This window comes from Plectropomus leopardus, chromosome 11 (assembly GCF_026936395.1).
Source record: "Plectropomus leopardus strain MGB_pleo_1.0 chromosome 11, ASM2693639v1, whole genome shotgun sequence".
Classification (NCBI taxonomy): Eukaryota; Metazoa; Chordata; class Actinopteri; order Perciformes; family Serranidae; genus Plectropomus; species Plectropomus leopardus.
This window is the reverse complement of record NC_142186.1, coordinates 23,936,350-23,962,185: the sequence shown is the minus strand read 5'-3', so window position 1 is coordinate 23,962,185 and position 25,836 is coordinate 23,936,350. Positions and strand designations below refer to the sequence as shown.

General features: G+C 40.8%; 1 protein-coding gene across 2 annotated transcripts; it reads left to right on the top strand.

Moving 5' to 3' along the window:
* The first annotated feature begins 574 nt into the window (after positions 1 to 574).
* Positions 575 to 25,836, top strand: znf574 (zinc finger protein 574). 2 transcript variants are annotated; one of them, XM_042490619.2, is made up of 10 exons: positions 575 to 713; positions 4,211 to 4,368; positions 11,659 to 12,886; positions 13,902 to 14,104; positions 14,429 to 14,608; positions 15,676 to 15,770; positions 18,601 to 18,695; positions 22,021 to 22,169; positions 22,496 to 22,783; positions 24,812 to 25,836. In XM_042490619.2, the coding sequence occupies exons 2-10, from the start codon at positions 4,213 to 4,215 to the stop codon at positions 25,409 to 25,411; spliced, it is 2,994 nt and encodes a 997-aa protein (XP_042346553.1). In that variant the 5' UTR covers positions 575 to 713; positions 4,211 to 4,212; the 3' UTR covers positions 25,412 to 25,836. The 2 variants fall into 2 exon arrangements, with proteins under 2 accessions (XP_042346553.1, XP_087940475.1); XM_088084349.1 differs by lacking the exon at positions 575 to 713 and adding an exon at positions 741 to 922.

Here is a 25,836-nt window from a genome sequence, read left to right as displayed (position 1 = left end):
ATGTGTAGTGTCTTCATAAGTCCAATAATTAGTTCAATAACTCACCTCTGTCTGCGCTTTAAACTCCGGTCTTAGCTCCATGTCACTCTGCACTGCTGACTTTATTTTTATTTATATTTATTCAGATACTGTTCCGCACTTTACACATGTATATATGTAGATATGTACAGTCTCTTAGTTTTTTTAAATTTTTTTTTAGGTTTTTTTAAGCATATTCCTTTATATTCTATTAATAATGTGTGCTCTTTATTCTCTGTCCTTACTGTATGGCGCTGCTACATCCCAGTTTCTCAGTTTTGAGATCAATAAAGTATATCTATCTATCTATCTATCTATCTATCTATCTATCTATCTATCTATCTATCTATTTATCTATTTTAAATAAATTAAATAAATAAATTTGAATAAGTGAAATATTTGTAGGCCTACATTTAAATATACAATACTTTATTTCTGGGATTTTTCCAATCTAGGTAGCCTAATTCATTACAAAAAAAACCCAAATTAATTAAAATGTGTAGTGTCTCCATTAGTCCATCAGACTACACAGACCCTGCTGGCGCGCTTTTGGACTACAAACTGCAAGTGAGATGTATCGTCGAACGCTATTGGCTGATGAAGTGACGGACTCAGCCAATCAGATCGAGTCTTCTAACATGAAGAAAAAACTGAAGTTGTTGTGCTATTTCCTCGACCGGTAACGTCTGAATGCGGTGAGTTATGTTGGATTATTTTAACTTATTTTATACGAATGCTACTTTCCCGGTGATATAATTCACACTGACATCTATGTATGGAGGTTTTCAACGGGGGGAGACAGCTAATGTTAACTTTTAGTCTCTCGCCGCCATTATACCACCGAAGAAGCGCATCCCGCCCTCCTTCTTCGCTGTTTTCTTCTTCTTCTCCTTGGTATCACAAAGTAAGCACCAGTGGTCCAAGTGGTAAAGAGGGTTTAGTGACGAGCTAATGTGGCATCTGCGCCCGCTTTCACGGAATAACCCGACGGTTGTTTCCCGAGCTAGCAACATGGCTAGCCGCCACGCCGGGGGCACATTAGCCATGTTGCTAGATAAAAAATGGCCATCGTTGCATGTTAGCAGCACAGTCTGGTTGGAGATAATACAGTTTGCTAGCTAGCTGCTAACCGTTAGCTTTGACTCAGCTGTTGTTCATGCTAGCTCCGGTCGGACACCCCGCTGGAGAAAAACAGACAACGGAGCCAACATGAGCAAGGCTTTGTATTAGCCGGTTATTGCAGGGACTAAACGTATTTTTTGTCCTCGGTGTCCCTTTATGAGACAGCTGCGGTCTGACATTGACCCTGCTGTAAACACTTACAGCGTTAGGTTAGCATCCATACTGTCTGTCATGCAATAACACTCATGGCGTTTAGACGGGGTCATTCACATGTTTCCAGAGTCCTATGTTTATTAATATAACATTGCAAGAGATTGTTGAAGGAGGGATTTAATTATAGTTGCCAAAAATGAAGGACAAAAGACGCTTTACAGTTTAATTAGTAAATATACAGTCAGCCATTGGCATAGATTTCGGGGGGATGTAGGGGGCACGTCCCCCCCCCCCATATTAAGTACATGTGTATATGCCCCCCCTCCTGAAAAAAACAGTAACAAAGGGTATTCATTTATTTATTTTTTTTTTTAGGTCTTTTTATCAGCATTTAACATCATACAAATTCAGTTTATCACAGATGCAACAGGGAAAAAAACAAAATTCAATTAGTAGTACATATGAACAAATTCAATTTGACAATAATAGTTGGTGAGACACAAAATAAGACAGAGATTTACTAAGTTCAACAGAAAAAAGTAGAAATATTGAGAAACAGGTAGAATAAAAATACTTAGCCACCTAAAAAAAAGTCCCACATTTGCAATGCATTTTTATTTATTTTTTTTTATTTTAATCTCGATTTGTTTGTTTACATTTTGCTCTTACCACTACAGCAGCATAGATGGATGATGCTCGCTGAGGACGTTTGGTTCTTGCATATTGACGTTGTCGGATGTAGGTCATGGCCTGCGATTCAACAGATGATGCGATCACACAGTCTACATCAAACTTGATGTCATACCCAAGTTTATTAAGATCCATGTTGCAGAGTGTAGCTTGCACTAAACTTGTAAGATTGCAAAAATCTCTCAGTCTGCAGGAGGCTTATTGCACGGACTATGGATACTATCCCTTTACACGTCATACTAAGAGGACTTTGAGCTGGGGATCATAGGACCCTGGTAAACATAGATTTGCTCAAATTCAGACAAATGTAGCCCATTGTGAAAAAGCAAATTACAACAGATGCTCACAGGTAAATGGATAAAAGCAGATGCACAGTACCTCACATCTGATCCTTTAATGTTGCTGCCAAGCTGAGGTGTAGCAGTGTTGCACAAACCTGGGGGGTTTGTATCTGACCATCTGCACCAGGACAGTACAGCTTCTGCTAAAAAAAAAGGACACAGATAAACACAGACCGCATTACTACGACCATCATCCTATCAGGGGGCAGTGGGGCATCATCAGGCCATAATTGGCCTGGCCGTTTAAATAAATTTGGCTATATTTAATATTTTTTGTGCTATTATCAAGACCCAGAGAAAGACTTTATCCCACTAACAAGTACTGCTGTGTAGCAAATGCCCGATGAAGCCTAAAAGACTTCCACTGTTAAGAATACACAAGTGAGCCACAAGTGACATCTTCATTACACTGAATTTTGTTACTGTTGTTAATTTCACTGTCAGCTGTCAGTCTCTACTGCTGTATACTGTATATACTCATTAAATCACCAAACCTGCAGCTGAAAACAGCTCACAAGAAAAACACCATATACCCCATTTGAGTAACTTTAGCTTAAAACCTAAAGTGGCCAGCTGTTTTAGGTAATTACATTTTTGGATAAGGTGGCTTTTTAAAATAATTAGTCTATATATATGTGATCCATTTTTCAGTATTTTTATATATTCAGTAGGAACACATGGGTTGAGTGTCACAGATCCGCTGGGGAAGTTAGAAAGCATTTAGAGACAGACGAACATACGACCAACATACCAACAATTATTTTTGGTTTGGTCTTCTCTTGGGATTTGTTGACAGAAACATTGCCAGCCTTATCCTTTTAAGTAACAGCCTTGTCTGACAATTAAATCTAGAAACCATCTTGTGATGGGATTGCTCCAGCCGTGATGCACCAAAACATTCTTTATTTTGTCGTTTGTCATCTTACTAAATAAATGACATTATTAGATATTAATGACTGCTGCAGTTTCTCATGATATTGTTTTAGATATGCATTTATTGTTAGCACTTTGATCCCAACCTTTTGGCCCTCTTATTTATTACTCATTTATTGTTTTTATCCCATTTGTTGTAAGCCACGTCTCTGTGAAGCGTGAGACAAATTTCTATGTGAATGTATAATAACATTATCTATTCTGTTCAATGGGAGACCAGTTGGCCCTTCCCCACTACCTAAGCCCATTACTTCCATCCCCTTACTCTGACCACCACACCCAAAAACAACAGCAGTCGTTGTGACATTGTCACTGCTGGTAATGGTCAACTAGAAAGTGCACCACATTTGATGTGGATTTCTTTGATCTTTAAGGTTATTTTTTCAAAGAGGAGAGTTTCTGGTGCAGTATGTGGTGCGATCTGTATCCAGTGAGTGTGAAGGAATGCAGAGATTGTGTTTTGATTATAGCTACATTGAGGAGCAGCAGCATGAACTTGACTGCACTTCCAGTGGGTCTAATTACAGCACATATCTAATTGATGTTGAAGCTAAATGTCCGGCTGGGCCCCATGAAATGGCAGAGGGAGAGAGAAAGACTTGGCAAGGTCTCTACCTGAGCAGCAACCTGCATGGTCAAAATAACAATTAGCCAGGGCTCAGCGCATGGTGAGTCATCCTGGCAACCCCAGGGTTAGCCTCCTGGCGCATGTGTCCAAGCTGTTGTCTTGATAATATATGCAGGCACTTCTTTTCATCAGAAGAGGGCAATGTTCACAACCTAACTTCAGATGCAATACACTGCTGGGTATGCATCTGTATAAGGCTCACGTTTTGATATTACTTTCAGATTCTAAGCATGCTGAGTGTTATGAACTGTTTCACCTTTATCTAAATCAGTTTTGCATTGCTGCTCCTCTTATGAAATGTTTTTGATTTCTAATCCCCTGGCAGGAATGGAGAGTTCATCGGTGTACATGTGCTTCCCCTGCTACCAGGAGTTCGGCACCCTGGAAGAGGTACTGGAGCACCAGTTGACGTGCACCGCTGAGGATGAACAGCCAGAAACACCTGGAACCACCTCCGTCACTGTTCCGATCCTACAGAGTCGGGTAAATACTGGCACTGTCAACAGTTTAGCATTTTTCATCATTGTGGTCGTGCCTGGGTGTCCCGAGTGCAGAATCTTGATTTTAGCTGGGAACAGAACTGAAAAACATCGATACTGTGGCCGGAAACGACCAGAGTGTGATCAAATTAAAGCCTCTGAATCAGATCCGGAGAATGACATTGAAGTGACAACAATAACTTAAGTAATAAATTGACAGTGCTCTGCCACTCATCATCGTAACAGTGACCTTGATCAGAGCACTTAACATTGAGTTGTTTATAATGATTTACTGACTCATTTAAAACGGTTGCTGTGTATTAATATCTGATTTAGGTGTATGCTGACGTCATATGTTTAGTCCTTGAATATTAAGTAGATATTTTTTGGTTAAGATGGTGACAGTGCATGTTAAGGAATGAAAATAAGATGTAATCTACACCAGGGCTGAAACTAACAAAAACTGGGAAAAAATGTCAATCAGTGTCCAAGATGATGTCCTCACATGTCTTATTTTGTCCAAAGCCCGAAGATATGCAGTTTACTGTCATAGTGGAGGAAAGACACCAGAAAATATTTACATTTAGCAACTGGAATATTTTTCTTTAAAAAAAATACTCAAGCCAGTTTTTGGATCATATAATTAGTTGGTGATTAATTTAATAGTTGACAACTAATTGATAAATCATTGTAGCTATAATCTACCTCCAGTTTCCAGTTCATAAGCTACACTTAGCTAAAACTATTGCAGCCTAAGGAAACTATTCTTCCTGAAGGTTTGGAGAAGTGTTTCTGTTATTTAGCCAAACCTCGTTGATATAAATGAGGTGGACAAGCTGCCAGTATAACGCAACACAATTCAAAAGCACAAAATACCTCAGCATCCAAAATGACCATACAGTTAAACAAACAACTCTCTAAAACAATATTCTGCAGGACTGTTGTATTAAACTGAATTAGCTTAAGCTAGGTGTACCCGATAAACTGATAATGGGGCATAATTGCCAACAAAGTTGTTTTTGTGGTAATTGTTACTTGACTTCAATTTTTTTTCTCTTTTATTTAACCCGGTGAAAGTCTCATTGACCTTAAAATCTCTTTTGCAAGAGAAACCCGGTCATTTTAAAAACAATAAATACAAACAATACCAGGCTGAGACAGCTGTTGCAAGCTACAAAAGAAAATTGACAACACTTACATAAATGCATGAGTTTCCACTATTATCTAAAATAAAGTGAAAACAAACACCATCCTAAGTAAGATTATATAAGTGATATAATCATAGATTTTGAAAATGTCAATCTTGTTTTCTCCAAATTCTTGTGTTCAGTAGACATGGAGATCTTGACATAATGTGTCATTTGTTTGGCTGAAATACCCTTTATCTTTATTGGCACTGGAAAATTTAATATGCATACTGATAACTGTAAACTTAAATATCAGTCACTAAGTCATTGCACCAGTTCATCTGTCAGACCTCTAAACTTTTACCCTGATAAACAGGCCATAGCTGTGAAGTAAGACCTACAGGTTATGCAACAGTTTTCTAAGTACTTAAGTGCTACCTGGAACTGTTTTCTGTCTAGGGTAATGGCAAAATAACACATTAGCACGTTGTTTATCAGCGTAATGAGTCATTAGTGAGACAAACAGGTGCAACAGGCAAAAATGTGGCAGTGCTAAAAGTGGATTGATTACAGTGAGCACAGTTTTCCCTGGGTTGGTCGCTCTGGCCTTGCAGGTGGGCCGTCAAAAGCAGGCAGCCAAACCAGAATCCCTTGAAACTAGATGGAGCTAAATGAATATAAACTAAGATTGTGTTACTGTATTGTCTATTTCTCTCCTAAAATGTTTTCAGAAACATATTTTAATGCCCTGTTTACCTGTAATAGCGAGTTTGAAAATGGAAAGCAACCGCTATACCGTGTCCTGCATAGTGAAAACTGAAATCAGACAGTAAAACTAAGCAGGGCTGATCAAATTTAATCCAAGATTATGTCACTGTTGCCAATTTCTCGCCTCAAATGTTTTCAGAAACATGTTTTAGCTTACTTATTAACTGTAATTCAGGATTGTTTGTTACCTACTGGACGCCATTGTGTCAAACGGATGAGTGCACATGATGTCACCCACCAGCAGGGGTGTTTATTGGTCTGGTGTGGCGCAGTGCATTCTGGTAGCTGTAGGTTTTCTACCTCTTGAGCAAATGCCGAAGCTCATTTTCTTTGTTTTTCTCTGATTATGTAGCACCAATTTCAAAAGTGTTTGTGTTTTTCTACTCCGTAGCAAGTCCAGTCTTATGAAGAGACCATCTTTCCTGCAGTGAAATAGATTTCTGTTCTGAAGTGGGAGCATAAATGGCAGTTTAGTGGAGAAACTGTTTTTGGTCATATGATACAGTACAATAACAACATGGTTAAAAGAATGTATAAGCCATCACTGCATCATTTTTGGCATTAATTTGATAAATCATAGTAGAGGACAAGTGTGAGCAGGAGGGAATGACATGTAATACAGATCGCAGGCCACATTGAGGTCCAGGATGCCATGTTTACATGGTGTCTGGCAAGTTCAGCTAAATTACCAGCATGGTCCTCATGCTTAAAAAATAATGAACAGTTAGTTTTCAAGATTATTGTCTTTTTTTTTTTAGTGTTTTCCATTTGTGTTGTTAATGTGTGCCTCTGTATGTAAATTCAGTTGTAGTTCTATTGTTTTTTGGCTCGTTGTGAATGTGAGAGGCTTGTGGATTTTTGCATTGCCTTCAATATTTTTTACATTATGTCTCGTGTTTGGAATATATTCTTTGGAAATATTGCTGAGCTCTATTAATTCTGAGTTCAGCAAAGAGGCTATTTGAATTGCAGAGTTCGAAAGTTGTATAATGACACGAGTTACTCTGTTTAACTTTGACATATCGAGCTAAGTCTTGGTGCGACTGGCACTTTTTCTTTTGCCTTTTCCATGACAGCTTCAGAAAGTCCCTCGGGGTTAAAAGCAGTCATTGGCCCTCGTTTGGCAGTAGGGCTGGGCTGTCTGAACTTGCGCCCGCACTTCCATCTTTACAGTCTTCAACGCATGTCCATAAAGCACGGTGACACTCGTGACAGACAAATTGCATCCTGAGTCGCCAGTGGGAAGAAGAGCATGAGAAATGCATCAGTCAGTGTCACCCTTTCTCCTGATGGATCACTCATTGGCCTTCTGAAAGATGAATCAGCTGGAGAAACACTGTAAAACCTGGGAACCTTATGGCTTCCTGGATTCCAGTTTCCTATAAGCTGGTTTATTGCAAGTATCTCCACCTCATAAACTAGATTATCATGATTTCAGTGTGTATAATGTGACATTGCAGTTAGACCTTTGTGGTATCTATTTTTTCATACCTTTATACCTTCCTTGAATTTCATCGGGGAATATGGTATATGACAGTATCAGTGTGCAGTGCTAATCCCACCTTTCCCAGAGCCGCTACAATGAGTTAGCTACGTTCTGCTGGCTGTCTTGCCATTTTTTAGTCTACTCAGTATACAATACACTCACGAGATGTCAACAAAATCTAATATTCTTACACCCATTTCCCTTATTAAACAGAGAATGACAACCATACACCTTCTGAATTCATGTTAATCTCTTTTATCGAAACAGAGACTTTCAGGTTGTGGTACCTGTTGCTTAATTTCAGCGCCCATGTAACCGGGTCAGTGCAGCCACACTGATGGCGTGAGCAGCGCTGCTCAAGCAGCACATCTAAAAACGGAGTCTCACTGATTTTTGTTTGCACGATACGCACAGGTTTCAGCAAAAACAGGTAGTGAAAAAGGTCTTTTGATCATTATATAAACTCTTTACCAACTTTTACTACAGTTTCAATGCCTTTTTCTGTCACAGATATGAGTAAATACATACATACATCTGTTTTACTCAACCTTTACTGTTTCTGTTTAAAAAAACCCCATCTGACTTCGCTTCAGTTGTTGACACAAGGCATTTTACTGTGAAACATTTGAAAGACTATGTTGTTGACGATACTGTAGAGCAGAGTATGTGCTTTTAATGGTGGAAATATAGTAGTTATAACAGTAGGCAGCTCTGAAGCAGTGCTGCAACAACAAATACTGCCAGTGTGAACGCACACTGCTCACGCATGCACGTAACCTCCAGGGTATGTGATGCACACTGCATGCAAAACATCCTCAATACAGCCTCGCCGGTATGAAGTTACAGAAAGATGTGGGTCTGTGTTTTTGATTTTCTAAATATCCTGGTATATGGAAATATTGAAATACCGTGATACCGCTTATGCCTAATTGCAATAAAACGATGGCTGTTTGTGGCTGATACATATGCAGGGGCTATTTCAACAAATAATTCTATTCATTTACTCAATTTTTTTTTTGGGCACCACTGGTTGTTTTTCCTCCAGGTCCCAGGTTGATGCTTACCAGCTTTATTTTACCCAGCAGTTGAGAAGCAAGACACAGGAACTTTACTTGGGTCTTGAGGAGCCACAGTATTTATTCATGGACCAACTTAAACTGTACATTTACTATCACTTGACAACTTCACTGTTAATTTCTCCTCACTTCTCATAGCCAACAGCTGTCTACTTTCAGCGTATGCAGCGTCACTGTCTCACTCTCGCTCTCCCACACACCCTCAATATGAACACACTTCACACTGAGCTCAGCGGGATGGGGGCGAGGAAAGACGAGCATTTCTCTGCATGTTCTGCAGGATTTGTTCAGGTTACTGTCATCACCCAGTCCTGTGTTTGCGAAATAAATAGCTGAAGTGAAAGTTTTGTCACGAAACTGTTTTAACGTATCATTGTGCATATTTTAAGTGGGTAAACCGAAGTCCTGGAGCTTTCTCAGTGGGTGTGCAGCATATATCTGCATATCATGTAGTCTAAGCAACTGCCATTCACCCTTTACAAAGTCTGTGCTTTATTTGGGGGTATCTATTTTAAATTACACTGTAATAATGAAAATCTAGCTTCAAAAATTTAAATGAACAACTCACTTTTGTTTCAGAAATGACAAAGCTATGAAATAAACGTAAAAAACATTAGATTGTCATATGTGTTAGACAGTAAACACCACTAATGTGAGACTTTTCTAACATGCAGGTGAAGGATGATGAGATCACACTGTCAGGTGCTGCAGAATCATTGCGAACCAGAATGAGGCTTCTTTTTCTTTGTTGTGTTTTCTTTGAGGTCTGTGAAGGAGAAAGACATTTGGATTGCATGGAGGTGAAAAACCCAAAAATCTATATTAAAAACTTTTTGGGGGGCTGCATAGCCTTCATTCTAAGGCCAACAAAGGTTTTCTTGCACAGTCTGAAAAGCTTCATTCAGAATGGTGAAGACCTGTCCATTTATCTGAGATAAATATCAAGCACAAAGCCTTTATAACAGGCTTTTCTTCAGTGAGAGAGGGTTTTTTTGGTGTGCTGAATTGTCGGTTTTGTGCATGCTGGAGCTGCAGAGAAACTCTTCATTTCATTTTCCTCCTTTGAATTTTATTCACTACATCCAACTTGCAGCAATACCATGCAGCAGTAAATGTCGCAGTGAGGAAAATGTATACATTTTTACTTTCCAACATGTTTTTGCAGTCAAAACGGGTGAGCACACCAAACAACAGGCTGCAGAGTGTGTCACCCCTGCGCCCACCAGCAGCCCTCAATCCGTCACGTTGCTTTTTCATATGTCAGGGGATGGATTTGCCTCATCTTCGTCACTCTTCGGACTGCGGTGGAAAGGGAGTTCACAATAGGCTGAAGGAACCTGTTTGTTAGTTCAATGAAAAGTTGTCTTTGAGAAAAAACTCCTGAGAACTTTGGGTCGCAGCGTGGCTCATGAGAAAATGGGCGTACTTCTCACTTTATTACCTAAGTAAACATTTTTCAATGAGTATTTCCTCAATTGCAAGTTTCAAGTCTTCTTTAAAACATAATAATGTTCATTTCTTATATATGGTCCCATTTAGAGTAAAATAGATGATGCAGCAGGGCATGCTTTAAGGCATCGCTACCTTGCCCCTGACAAGTTGCACTGGCAGCGACATGTCAGTCAGGATATTAGCATAGCCCCAGATCCACCCCTCGCTCCTACACAGCTCCGTCCTCACATCCAAACCTCTGGCTCCAAAAAACAAAGATGGTGGCAGCCAAAATTACGAACTCAAAAATTACTAACTGCCTACGACCAAACTGCTGTAAGCCATGTGGGTGTTTGAGAAGGAATAAAACAGTCCAACACATTTTGGGTTTTCTTCATAACTTTGTGAAGTCCCAGGAAAGTTAAAGCTCAGTCAAAACATCAGAACCTGCTCGACCCCGCGAGCTCTGTCCCCTCTCTGTCTCTGAACAGCGCTGACTAGTGGACACATCACTGTGAGCACTAAGTATGTGTAAACAAGATGGTATGAATAAATTCAACAATATGCTATACTAAATAATGCATTAAGTTTGCACTCTTATACTACTTTAATATTTTGTTCCATAAACCAGTGGGTGACAAAATGTTCACTTCTTTTATCCAGTCTATGCCTTTGACACAATGTTTCCTCAGATTTTGATTTAGTTCACAATAAATTATCATTTATTATGCACTAGGACTTTAAAAACACTTTTAAAAACACTAAATTGGGTCAATTTCAATTTGTGCAGGAGACATTTATATTATGTTTTAAAGATATTTGCTTTCTTTACACCAGATGTTAACATGCAGTCTGTATTTGTTTAAGAAAAAAAATCTATTGGATCAGACAGATCACATCTGAAAGTGGTCTTCAGTATTCACACACCTGAATGCAAAAACAAAAGCCCATAAATCATTTTTAGTATCTGAGACATATTGAACTGCCGTAATTGAGACAGTTTCAGACGTCTTTAACCTCGACCTTGATGTTCTGTTTTTTATCGTCCAAATGGATTGAGGGAGCAAAAGCAAAACCCTGTGGAGTGACCCATTCAACCCTGATGGGCCTTTGATAGTTATCGGCCTGGCTGAGGTCTTATCTCGGCCGTCTGGAGCTCTCAGAGGAACCTTGGCTCTAAACACACGCTGCTCTAATTGACCTCAGTACCCCAACAATGAATTCTCATCCCTCATCTGCCAGAAAGCATGAAATAAAAGAAAAATACTGCAGGTTGAATTCACTTGAAACAGCTCTTTGATTAGTATTACAAAGAGTCATTTCCTTAGTACACAGAAGCAAAAGCAGCAAGTGAAACATTAAAGATAATATCTGATTTCCTCTTTTTTCCTCCCTTGTCTTTGCAGCAACAGGTAATAAATATATCAAGGGCAGTTGCTGCACCACAGATCCAAATCCAAGCAGGACACTCCTCCGTGCAACCAGCGAAGAACGTTCTCAAGCAGGCTGCGGTCAGTGCGAACGTGACATCAGACCAGCCCAGAATCCTCTATCAGTGTGGAGACTGTGATGAACTTTTCAAGAGCCTGGACCTTTGGCAGCAGCACCGAAAAGAAGGGACGTGTCAGCAGTCTGCCTCCGAGAACCAAAAACCTCCACCAGAGGATTCACAGCCTGAGCAGGAACATACACAACCTGAGCCAGAACCTACACAACCTTCACAACCCGAGCCAGAGGCCGCTTCAGCTCAGAGCTCCAATTCAACTGTAAATCCAGATTATTCTTCTCCCTCGAAAAGTGAAAACGTTAAACCGGAGCCAGTAGAGAATTCCATAGCAGAAGAAGAGAGTCAGCAAGTTGCAGAGACCTCTTCAGCTCAAAGCTCAGATCCTCCAGTTACTGTGGCAGCTCCCTCGACCTCGAATCAAGACGATTCCTCTCCCAGGAGGAGAGGGGCCAACAAAAAGCCAAAGCCCGAACCGGTGCTCCTGTGTGTGGACTGTGGCTCATGCTTTGGCCTGGTGTCTGAACTCGTGGCTCACCGCAGGACCCAACACGGCTTTGAAGAGGCGCTGCACCGCTGCTCTGTGTGCGGGGAAAGCTTTCTAAACACCACCCTTTTTCTTTACCACCGCAAGCAACACCGGCAGAAAGGCGAGGAACGGGCGGAAGGGGTTCCTGAAGAGACATTGGAGGAAGTTCAAAACAACGGGACTGAGGAGCAGGGCCAGGACGCCACTCCTTCCAGCATGAGCATCACCTCCAGTTTCACACAGCCTGAGTTATTCATGTGCACACAGTGTGGAGAGAGCTTCAGCAATGTGGAAGGGCTGGTCAGCCATCGTAAGCTCAAGCATGGCCTGGAGGATCCACTACACAGTTGCTCCCATTGTGGCGAGAGCTTCATGAACACCACCCAGTACCTGTACCACCGCCGGCAGCACCGCTTCACTTCAGTGGCAGAGGTGGCGGATGGAGGTGAAACTGGTGATGGGACGACTAAACCTCAGGATGCCCCACAGAGCTCAAAGCGGCTGCTTTCCTCGCCTGCCTCTGCTGGTGAATCAGCTTCACCTCTTGCTAAGAGAAATAAGCCCTCGGTCAGGATCCTGAGCGGCGTTAGTGCACTCAAAGGTAAGTGAAAATATTTGTTTTAAAGGACCAGTGTAATAAGTATGATTTCTTTAGTGAAAATAGCTGAAAATAAGAACAGTTTTGTTCTTCTTACCTTAGAATGAGCCATTTATATCTACATACAGGGTGTGTTCCTGACTTATGGGGATTTACATGTTGCACCACCATGTTTCTACTGTACAGTAGCCCAAAAAGGACAAACCAAACACTGGCCCTAAATCCACCCATTCACGTTTTCACGTTCGCCACTGTAGTAAGAAGCCCAACTGCAATGAGCAGCGTGCATTGCAATGTGCATTGTTTATAACTTGAAAGTGCTTCCCCTTCAATCACTGGATTTATTTATTTTGTAGAGGATTAGACTTTTGCAGATAATTTGGTTTTTGGTGAAAACCTCCTGAATATCTGGATCTTTATTTATGGGAGAGAAAGGTGACTTCACATTAGCATGTGCTGGACTAGCCACCCGCAGCGACATGCCAAAGTGCATTGGAAATACTTGAAATACTTTTTTTTATATTTAAACTGCTTTATTCATTTTTTTTATCAGTTTAAATTGCCAGATATGTTTGTTTTGGAAAGAAGGAGACCTCCATGAATAATTCTGCTCACAGTAAAAAACCTCCTGAACACGGATTAGAAAAAGCTGACCAGAAATGAATTTACGAGAAAAAAAGGGGTGAGCATGATGTGGACAAGCAGACTGTCCCGAGATGCCGAATTGTGTCAGAGGTTCGCTGATTTGTTACATGAAACAGCTTTATTTGGTGTTTTTGGCTGTTTTATTAGCCTGCTTTATTCATTTAGAGAGGAAGAGACCTCTGTGGATAATTCGGCTCCCGATAAACGAAGGGATTCTAGCTGGGAGAAGTTTTAGCTGGTTGAAATCTACTTTTCACCACTAAATGCCACCAAATTCCCCTAAATTAAACACACTTCGCCTTTAAAATCCTCCAAATAAGGCACTTGTTGCAGGATGTTTTGGTCTTCAATGAAAAGTTTTTGGTGTTGTCAGGAAACAAGGCCACAGAATCAGAGGGCAGCACAGCGGCAGATTCGGACAACACCAACCACCCTCCACCCGCCAAGCTGCTGCAGGACTGGGCTCGCACACCACTACCCCATGTTTGTCCGTACTGTGGCAAAACCTTCACCCGGCGCGTCTTCCTCCGCACCCATGTCTACAGCCACACGGGAGAAAAGCTCTTCACGTGCAAGGTGCCACTCAAAATTTAATCAAATGTTTCTTGAATCTGAGGGATTCTTTTATTTGATGGAAATGTCACTTACATCATGAAGCAGACAAGGGAGATGATGTAATGCTTTTGAAGTGTTTTAGGTTTGAAGCAGACACAATCTGAACCTTCGCTCTCATTATATTTGACAGATTCTCTGGTGTCTCTGCACAATGGATGTTGTTTTTAAAAATGATAATTTGAGCAAATGTAGCCATATTCAGCTTTATTTGTTCTCTCGCAAGGTGTACTTAAAGCTTTTGTAAACACATCTATGGCACTGATTGTGGTTATTGTTGTTGTGCAGGTTTGCACAAAGTCCTTCACTAACTCCCAGAGCCTGCTGCGCCACAGCATGAGCCACACTGGCAACAAGCCATTTGGCTGCGATGATTGTGGCAAAAACTTTTCCCAGGCAGCCACCCTGAAGAGACACCAGCGCATTCACTCTTCGACAGAGCCTCGACGCAAGCGTGGACGCAAGCCGGTACAGTCTCAATCATTTTCTTTGTATTAAAATACCTCTCTCTCCAGTGTTTCCTCAAGTTTGCACTGCTGGAAGATATTTAGGACATCAGCTGACACGAGAAAAGACACTTTTGTACGAAGTTGTAGATGTCCAATTATGTTTTTAGTTAAACATAAAACATAAAAATCGTATCTAAACAGTTCAGAGGTATTTGAGTAATGACATCAAAACCAAAAATTGTCCCAATTGCCCCTGGTCTCCCCTCATCAAACCAGTGTTTCTAGTTGCAGAGACAAAATGAATAAGAATAAAATCCTGGAGAAATGCAGATGAGAAAGAGCTGGTTTACATAAAGGTGCCATATTGATTGTGTGGGTACAATACAAAGCTAAATGTAAACACTGTCAAAAAACAGCAGAGTGTATTGCAGCCTCTATAGAAGCGTTCAGTGCTGTGTGTGTGTGTGTGACAGAGAGAGAGGGATGTGAGCGAGGAGAAAGGGTGTGTCTGCACTGCACAGGTTAGCAGTAATCCATGAATGTCACAATGGATGTTAAGTGTGAGCCACAGAAACGAAAGACCAGTTAAGCTTTTTTAGCGACACATAGAGAAATAGTCTTTTTGATGTGTTTTGTGTCACCTGATCATCATTATTTGCTCATAATGGTAAGCTGTCAATCGATTGGAGAACCCTTATTTGCAGGTTTTAAGTTTATAATCCTCGCTTGTCCTCAACTCTGGTAGTATAAAATAGAAATGGTGAGTTGATTGCGTACGGGGAGATTTTACAGCATATTTATAGCATTTTTGGGCTTAAAGGGGAAACACTGTTTCCAAATCCAAGAGTTTAATTCCAGATCTCATTTATACCATTTAAAAAAATAAAAGCTGCTTTAAATACAGCACATGAAGAAACTTTTTGTAGTGTGGAAATGATGAGATATATGCTTCATTTTTAAAATTTGTTGTCACATATTTTAAACCTTTTAGCATTTCTATAAAAAAGGGAGAATTATATTTTTGGTAGATAACTTGCTGTGAAATCCTTTTCTTTTTGACCTTGACTGCTGTGTCCCTCAATGCAGGTGTGCACTTTGGACAACGAGGGAGCTGCTCATCTCTTCTTTTGTCCAAACTGTCCGTCACGGTTTAACACGGAGGATCAGCTTGAACATCACAAGTAAGAACACAACAGCGATGACACTTCAGTAACACTTAGCATTAATATGATTGCAGAAATTTAAACGGAAAATAACTGCAGCACATCTAACATCTTTAGCTACATACTGTATGTTATATTCAGCACTCTGAATAACTGTGGATTTTCACATGGACCAGATTGTCCACATTCAATCATTTCCGACCCTGTTTACACCGTAAATACATTAGAATTACGGTTCCAAACAGAACCCAGGACAGGATTTAGATAAACCTCCTCCCTCCCGCCAGGAGCTGTAGTAGCTGAGCCGTGTCTGACTACTGAGCAAGACCTTAAAGCTGCGTGGCAAACACACTAACTGAGATGTCTGGCTGCCCTTGAGCCGCAGCCACATATGATTGACAGACAGAGGCCCAGTAAATTAAGATGATAACGATAACAACCCAGGATGGGGGAAGAGCTGGGTCCTGTCCTGCCTGGCTGAGCAAGGGGGAGAGAACAGTGTGTGTGTGTGTGTGTGTGTGTGTGTGTGTGTGTGTGTGTGTGTGTGTGTGTGTGCGTGTGTGCGTGTGCGTGTGTGTGTGTGTGTTTTATTGGCTTTGGCTTTAACACATTGGATGTGAAATAAAACAGTGTCTGAAAGGTTAAAGCAGTGACTTTAAGCTTTGCACTGTGTTTTACCTGCAGGACAGTGATCCAGATATGGATGTGAACACTGAAAGTTGTCATTTTAACTGCAGTGTTTCATTAAATCCAATGGAGAGCCAAAAGAATGGCCACAGCCCCTCCAAATTTCCACTTTTTAAAGATCTTGAGGCTACATCCACACTAGTATGTTCTTGTTTTAAAACACATAACTATTGCTATGTTTATGCCTAGCATCAATACTACCTTTGAGCTCCTAAATCAGAGACATTTGAAAACACTGTTGCGCTATAGTCTGGATGAGCCGGAAAAGACTTTTGGAAACAACAGCATTCATTCCCTGATTAGGTCTTATTAGTCCCAATGTGTTAAGCCAAAATTTTATAGTCAGGTCGACATACTTTTTGTGATTTCATTGTCGTTGCGTGCTGCTCCTTTTCCATTGCCATGGCTTCTTCTGGCGATAGATAACTCTTTCAATACCACTGGAACATGTCGCCATATTTGCTCTGCAACAACTCCCAATTCTGTTTTCTGATGTCTGACTACCTTTTTCTCATGTTAATTTCATTTACAAGTCCTCATCTTCACCATTGGTCCAAGCAAAGAAATCTCTAATGTAACTTTTTGCCATCTCCCTATTATTTCCTGGAACTGAGCAACCACCTTCAGAGCAGACAATCTGCTTCCAGTTTACTCCGGGGCGTGCATTCCCATTGTACAACAATGGTCATGCATTTTTAGGCATGTTAGTATGGACGGATATTAGCTCTGAAACGGTGCTAAAATGCTCGTGTGGAGGTCGTTTTGATTTTAAAACGGCACTTTAAAATGACAACGTATTAGTGTTGATTTGGTCTTAAGCTACACTTGTGATTGTCTAGATACTGAATGGCTAAACCAGTGGCATGTTCTGAAAACCAGCAGATCATACGTGCAATTTCTGACAAACTAGCAGAAATCAATGTTCAAGCTTTTCAGTTAATCTGCTATTAAGCAGTATGTTTGAAAGCCTCAAATTTATTCTTTTGTCCTTAAGCAATCTTAACTGAAGGTCCACTTTTCTTCATCAGCAGATGGATTTTGCTGAAGAACACTTGAGATATTTCTGTTTATTTTCAAGGTCAAGAACAAACCTTCAGCTCAATAAAGACATTCACTTTCCTGTTTAAGAAAGTGAGGAAAAGCAGCTCTACATTTTAGAAGCTGGAACCAGTTGATGTTTTCTGGTTTTGCTTAAAAATGACTTCAATTGATTCAGTGATTCTCAAAATTGGGTTGAAATGGTTTTAGCTCCAGTCAGCGTGTAACTACGTGTTGTGCGAATGCTGAACGTACAGTGTCACCCCTACTAATTAAAGAACATCTGGCTAAGAAAAGAGGTGACCCTGACTGAAATTTTAATTCTCCCAGCTGACTCAGGGTCAGGTGTCCCTGAAATATTGATTTCTCTTGTCTATTTAACAGGGAACAGAAACAGCCTGGCCTCCTATACGGGCACTAAGAGGTCCTTGCACATCACCTCTATCATCCTGCTTTACTTTAAGTGACTTGTGTTATTAAGTGCTTTTGCTGCAGCATTACCCGTAGCACTATGCATGATGCATACTGTGTATTTGTATGTGTGCAATACTTAGTGGAGCATTTTGTTTTCTAAACTTTGACATCATCTGTGTTTGTTCAGATTATGAGAAGCAGCTACAAAAAATTATTTTATTTTTTCTGGCTGTGAACACAGGCCTGATGCAGCATTAGGTGAATACATCCTAACACTTCTCTCCTCCCCTAAGGCTATATCCAGTTTAATGTTATGCAATGGATAAATATAGTCTTTCATGTCCTAACTCCGACTCCTCCCAGTTTACTTTAAAAAAAAAAAAGAAGAAGAAAAAAAATATCTCCAGCCGTTGTACACTCAGCTAATACCGCTTATTTAACCTGAAGCACAGCTCAGCACTTACTTACTGGTAATCCTGCTATGAGTCACATATGGGGTGGCAGCTTAAAACCAAAACATGACTTTTTCCCCTCTTAATCACAGTTTTTATGTGTTTTTCATGTGGGACATTTTAATTCTTCACTCTGTGTAATGCAATTGTTTGTATGACTGTTGCTGATCCCTGGAGTTGTGTCCATGTGATTCGTTTGACAAGTTAAAGCAGGTTGGAAATGTACATTAAAATGTGTGTTTTTGTGTGTTGAACAGACTGCTCCACACCAGCCATCCATTCCCTTGCCCCGAATGTGGAGAGGCCTTCAAACGCAGGAAAGACCTGGACTTGCACTCGCTCACTCACCAAGGTGAGAGTTAAGGGCTCAACAACAATAATTTGGGCTGTCATTATATATCTGTTTTCTTCAGCTGCCTATGTCGTAATAACTGCAGTATTGCAATACCACGCCATTGACAAGCCAACCAAGGGAAGGCAGGAGATGGCAAACAACTGCCACAACCGTAATGTTGATGTTTTTATGTTTTTCGAGAATTGTGAGAATTATGGATTCAAAACTCTGGATGATCCGCTTAACTTTTGAAAAGTTATGCAATGCAATAACGCTTCTCAGCACCTGCTGCATCAAGCCTGAGGGAGCCAGTTCCTACCGACAAGCACATAGCTGCAACCTATAAAATTTTTAAAAAGTGTTTCCATTGCAGTTTTGCAAAATATGTTTTTTTCAAATCATTTGCAATACCAGCTCATGCAAGCGTAACCACTTTTTTTTGCTAAATGGCAGGTTTTTTTAACTGACGTGTTTCCACTAGGTGTATTTTATTTTTGCAGTTTTAATTTGTGCAGTTTGAGGAGGGGCTGGACAAATACCACAAAGGTTAACCATCACATCGCTTAACAACAACAGTGGAGGAGAAATTAATACTCAACCCACTTCGACTTGTTGGTCACTTCGCTCCTCCCACATGCTGCAGCCTTCCCTTCATCCAGAGCGAGTACTCTACCTTGTGCTGATATTTTTACTTCCGCCAAAATTCTATATCACAGCTATCAGACGCAACCAAAGCGTCTCAGTTGGAAAAAAGCGTTGCATCCCTCATGGCCTTTCTGTGTTCTATATTTTTATCTTATAAAAAGCAACAATAAACCTAATAATAGCCTAAAAATAAAGCGTATTTAGTAATTATTAAAATCAGGTTAAATTAAGTAATTTGCAAACAGCAACCACATATCACGTTTTGCTGTGTGACCATTACAATTAATATAAATGTGGTGAACATATCAAGAAATCAGATTACAAACCCCCTTTTTGCCTGCTTGTATGGAGTCTAATTAGATTAGATGTTCTTATCATATCAGCACAGCATGCAGTGAATTAATATTGATTAATGCAAAGGCGATAATATCCCCCACCAGCTTGCCTGGTCTGGTCTGTCTTGTTTATTCACAAACATACGTCCAAGTTATATGTGCATTGTCCCGCTGATGCATTAAGTCGATGACTTTGCATTGATTTGTGTCCCATGTGGAACAGAGGAGGAAGGTGGAGGTAAATGAATTGGGTCTACATGTTGACTCTTCATCTTAATCAGGGGGGGGCGTTGGCCCAGCAACCTCATTAGCTAAGCTTGAAGAGTCAGCGTGCCGCAGGGGTCAGAGGTACGTGGCTCCTCTGAGAGAGATGATTGGAGCGATTGATCCATTGATCAGTCCAGGGCCATAGGTTGACATTGTCCTTATTAAAAGTTTAATTAGAGCGTCCCAATTGGGAGCAGGGTGGAACGCCCCCAGTGGGATAGACCGTGCAGATGGTTAGCAGATTGCAAGATGTTGGCGTGACGACCTACGGACATGCTGATGAACCATCAGTGTCAGCCGGGCTCTCAAGAGCAGCCCAGTGAGAGTGTGGTGTGTCTTTCCAGATTATAACGTAGGGCAGCAGCTGATTAAAGCTGAAATGATTAACTGAATAACTGATTAACTTTAATCAATTTTCAAGCAAAAAAATGCCTAACATTTGCCGGTTGTGAGCGCTCAGATATGACGATTTGCTGCTTTTCTCTGTTTCATGCCACTGTGAAGTGAGTATTTTTTTAGGTTCTGGACAAAAAAGTAACTTGAAGAGCTTGAACTTTATAATTTCCCAAAGCCAGAGGTGATGTCTTCAGAATACTTTTTTTGTCTGATGAACAATCCACAACCAAAAAGACTTTATTATGTAAAACAGAAAAACAGTTATTTCTCACATTTGAAAGGCTATAATCAGCAAATGTTTTTCTGCTCCATAAACAACTTTGACCATCAAAATTGCATGATGTGGTGATGATGATGATTTTCTGTCAGTTGACTAATCCATTAACAGATCAATAGGCCTTTTCTCACAGCTGACATTTTGGCTGATACTGGCAGCCAAAAACACTGACAATGGATCTGTGTTATTCAAGTGTCCGAGTAAGTCGTGACAATGAGTCAGCATGCACAATACCAGGACCCTGAAACTGAACATTGATTGTATCATTTATACCTTTTTTCCTGCTGTAACATGTCAAAGCGCCTTCTATGGAAAAGGTCTTTGTGGTGTTTCAAATCAGATACTTCTGTACTTAAACTTGCCATTTTGGGTTCATAACTGTGTTCACGTCAGTATCAGCTGTGGACATTCATAGATATAAAAGTGAGCCATGAAAGTGCGCTTAACAATGAATAAATAAATAAATACCGAAGTAGTCAAATTGAGCAAACAAGCCAGTGACAAAATTTCATCAACAGTGTTTCTGCAGGTTCTCCTCCTTAAAAAATCTTAAGGCACTGAACTCTGTAATCAAAAAATAAGGCCTTAATTGATATTAAAATGACTTAAATAAACATTTCATTCTTAAAAATGCTATATACATATATATTTTTTTAAATGCTAAAATAATCTGTAAATTAAAAATAATCATTTAATAATTGAATGCATCTCGCATTAACGTCAACATAAAGTCATGTTTTATGTTACAATAAATTTTAAGGCAAGATTCATTATGTTCATGTTTTTTTGTTTTTTTTTTCTGTAATTTTAGTTTTTGTAAAATTAGTCACAAATTTAATTGTTAGTGTTATTAAAAAAGCCTTACAAAGTCTTAAATCCCACTTGCCTTCAGCTGTAGGAATCCTAATCAAATGCTCCGCCTGGTTGCAATTCACCGAGCAAAAGAAGAAAAGCTGTCAAATCTTGCGATTGTAATTTCTGCTAGATGTTCAGCAGCAGTGTTTGATTTTAGACAATGCTACTTTGTCAAAATTTGCACACTACTCAGCTGTCTACATTGTATACGCAGTGCACGACATGCAAGTGTACAAATGGAAGTATCTTATTCGAGCTCTATTGTTTAATCATTAATTAAAAGACAAGTTCGGTCCCTACAGCTTGTTACATGCATTTGTAGGTCAAACTCACCTCGTGTGTTCACATAATGAGCAGGCACATCCTTTGTTGACGCTGAAAACCTGGCTGCACCTGAATCAGCAGCCATTCCTGTATGTACCACCTGCCACTACTCGATTGTTAGAACGACAGCGAGCAATCAACGAGCTCAAATCAGCCATCAGATATCAGCATGGCACGGTAGCTGCTCGTAGGATGATGAGAGCGTATGATCACCTGCCTGAAACCTGACACTGTTTCATTGCAGACAAGCAGCCAGCGACGTGCCTTCACTGTTCATCCCAGTTTGTGAACCAATCAGTGCTGGAAATCCACATGCAGCGTTGCCCTACCACAGAGGAGGAGAAGAACACTGGTCGCGGACGGGGTCAGGGTCGGGGACGATGCACCGGACAGGTCGGAAACACAGAAAATTTATTCTCATTTTTTTCAGCCGGTTTTACTTTTTTGTTGCAAAGATATTCAGAGTGAGACTGAGAGGCAGATTTATTTTTAACAAGGATTAAACAAGTGCAAGTTTGGCATTTTGCCAGTCCAATCAGAGAGGAAGTGGGGTTAGCAAAAAGGGAGGTGACATCTAACAAAGGTACCCAGATCAAACTGTGACGTTGTGGTTACGTCAATCCATGAAGATACCGACCTTTTCTCCTGTCATTAATTTTCCCCCTCTGTCTATTCTTCATGTCCATTTTTCCTTCCTCTCTGTTTCTCTCCTCTCTCAGATTGAGTGTGACCTCTGCGGCCACCGCTGCATGACTCAGGAGGGCCTCGACCTCCATCGGTTATCCCACACGGGCCAGACACCTCTCAAATGCCCGGTGAGGCCTTGCCGCCGCCGCTTTACCTCCAACAGTTCCCTGGAGGAGCACGTGCTGGCCCATTTCCAAGGAACTCTTGGCAGGTCCAAAAACCGACCCCGTTTCCGCTGTCAGATTTGCCACAAGGAATTTGCCTACAATTCCACCTTCACTGTTCACATGAGGACACATACTGATGAGAGGCCTTTTGAGGTAAGAGGGACGGTGGTTGTGTGTGTGTGCTTGCATAAAAAGTGAGATTCTCTCAGCGTTTTGAATCAAAATGTGTCTCTTTTTTTTTTTTTTTTTTACACAAGGCTTTCAAACCATTTTAACGCCTGTATTTCAAATTGACATCCAGCACTGCCTCACCCCCCATGGTCACACCCACTCATAGCTGTGGCCGTGTCTCTCGTTCTGGACCACGGCCATTTGTGCAGTGTGTGTCCTGCGGGTGTTTCCTCCCTCCCTGTGTACCTGTGATTAATGACAGGGCTGAGTTAGGGCCTGTCAGCTCCCCTCTGTGCCTGTTACTATTCTGGGACTCTCTCTCTGTTTCTCTGGTGACGAGGCAGGACATCAACTATAGACCCACCCAAGCCCATCGCAGCACGTCGGGCTGTAGAAATTGATTTAACTTTTGTGGCTTTGCTTTGAGCAATATCTATCAGGCATGCTAAAGATTGGGGTCCGGGGAGTGTTGGTCCTCAAACACACTGTCTTGGGGCTAAATTTTAATTTAAATCAGATATACTGTGCGTTTATGAAGGATCACCTATATTTATTGAGTATAGAAAGAGCAAACTCAACCGGAAAGGTAATTTTATCAGAGTATATCTTACAGAGATACTGAAACTGCAGAACTGCCAACAGGGATTACAGATTCAATCTGAGTGTCCCCAGTGGGAATCAAAGCACAACAAAGTAATTCTTTTGTAGTGCTTCAGGTTTAATCAAGTATCTGTTTGTAGTTCTTTGTCTGCACTCAGGTGGTAGCAAGCGGAGAGCCAGTGTTTCAACGACAAAGCTGTCTGGTGTCCACTGTGTGGTTGATCATGCTTTTCTTTACACGTGTAGAGCTGCAATTATTAATCATTTCATTGATTAACAGAATATTAATTGCCAGATATTCTGTTAATTATAGTCATTTATCAAGGGAAAAATGCAGTTGAATATTATCCAGCTTATTAAAGGTCCAGTGTGTAGGATTTAGAGGGATATGTCTGCAGAATTGGAATATATCATAATAATTGTATTTATTTTAGTGTATTATCATCTGACAAAAAAAGAATTGTTGTGTTTTCATTACCTTAGAATCAGGCGTTTACATTTACATATTGATTGAATGTTTCTACAGTAGCCTAGAATGGACAATCCAAACACTGGCACTAGATAGAGCTACTTGTATTTTTACATTGGCTGCCGTGGTTAGAAGTCCTTCTGCAGCAAGCTGAACAGCGTAGGAAAAACACAGATTTTTAACTTGAAACTGCTTTATTCAGTGTTTTTAGTGGTTTAATTCAGCTTGTCTGTTTGTTTTGGAGAGGATGATTCTGCCCCTGTTAAAAACCTCCTGAACACCTGGATGTTAAATGATCAGATAAAGGGTGAGCACATTTTCGTAGGTGCTGGACCAGCAGCCTGTCTCGGACAAGCCGAAAAGCGGCAGAGAAACACGGATCTGTAATGTAAAACAGCTTTATTCAATGTCTCACCAGTTCAATGTCTCACTGCTAAACATTGCTAAATTTTACGCACTACTCCTTTAAAATATTAATATTTGCTGTTTTTTTTCAGTCTTCTGTTAAATTTAACTGAATATATTTGGGCTTTGGACTGTTGGTTGGACAAAACAAGACATTTGAGGACATCACTTTAAGCTGTTTTTGTAATGCACATTTTTTAACCTTTTCTGGTGTTTTATAGACCAAACAGCTAATTGTCTGAAATTAATCAGCAGATTAATCAATAGCTGAGAAACTGGTTGCAGTGTAACAGTTTTTATTGCTTTGTATCTGTCTTCCCCCTTACCCTGTTCTCTCTGCTCCTCCTTGAGCCCAGCCAGAAGTGCTGCATCTGCAGAAAAATGTAAAGAGAGGTCTCAGAAAATATTAATTGCAGTAGAGTTTTGTGCATTGGCACTGTTGTGAACATAACTGTACTTTCTCACCACCCTCTTACTTATTTTTTTTGTATTTTCTCCACTTTTTCATCGTCCACTTTCCCCTTCTCCTCCACCAGTGCACTACATGTGGCAAGCGTTTCCGCCAGCTGCCCCATCTGCAGGACCACGAGCGTATCCACAGCGGCCTGCGGCCTTTCTGCTGCTGGATTTGCGGCAAGAGTTTCAGCGTGGCCGCCCGGCTCACCGAGCACGCTCGCACCCACAGCGGGGAGAAGCCCTACCCCTGTCCCCACTGCCCCGCTGCCTTCCGCTCTCGCTCCAACCTGGATAAACACATCCGGCTACACGGAGACCTTCCTGTGGAGAACGCTGAGCAGGCAGCACAAGCGGCGGAGGCTGCGCATGTCCAGAAGGTGCTGGAGGGCGCCAAGGTGCTGTCTTCTCTGGCCACCACAGGTGAGATCGAGTCTGGCCAAGTGCAGACCATTTATGTACTGCAGGGAGCCGAAGGAGGTACGGAGACCGTCATGATCCCGTCTGATCAGCTTAGCGGCATAGACGGCGCCTCGCAAGTCGTCATCCTGCCTTCCTCCGTTCTGGGAGCTCAGGGAATTACTGTTCCCACCATCACCATGGATGGCAGTGAAATCACCATGGTGGAGACAAGCCAGTCGCCGCAGCACGCCATCGAGTTCATTGTGGAGGAGACTGTTTAAATGTAAGACTAAAAACTATTGTGGAAAGGACAACACAGTAGAAAGATGAAAGATTAGCTGAAAATATAGACTATTGGAGTAAAGTTTGGAGTTATAACCTCATATGTATATAGTTTGATAGGTTTCTAAGCCTGTTTCAACAAAAGTCCCATCCTGTGTAGTGATATAATTTTGCATTTCTTCAGCAGAAAAATTAATAACATTGTTCAATGTAAAACTAAGGAATTAAAGATTCACTGACAGATGAAACGCTCAGAACAGAATGTACCCCAAATGAGTCTTTCAAACTGATTAAAAACAGATTGTAAAATTGGCCTTTGATTGTATACAGACGTGTATTTACAGACCCTATTTATTAGGGGAAGACAAGTGGTGGCCCATGAAATATCTTCTGCTTTCTTTATAATAAAACTCTTCAGCTTTCA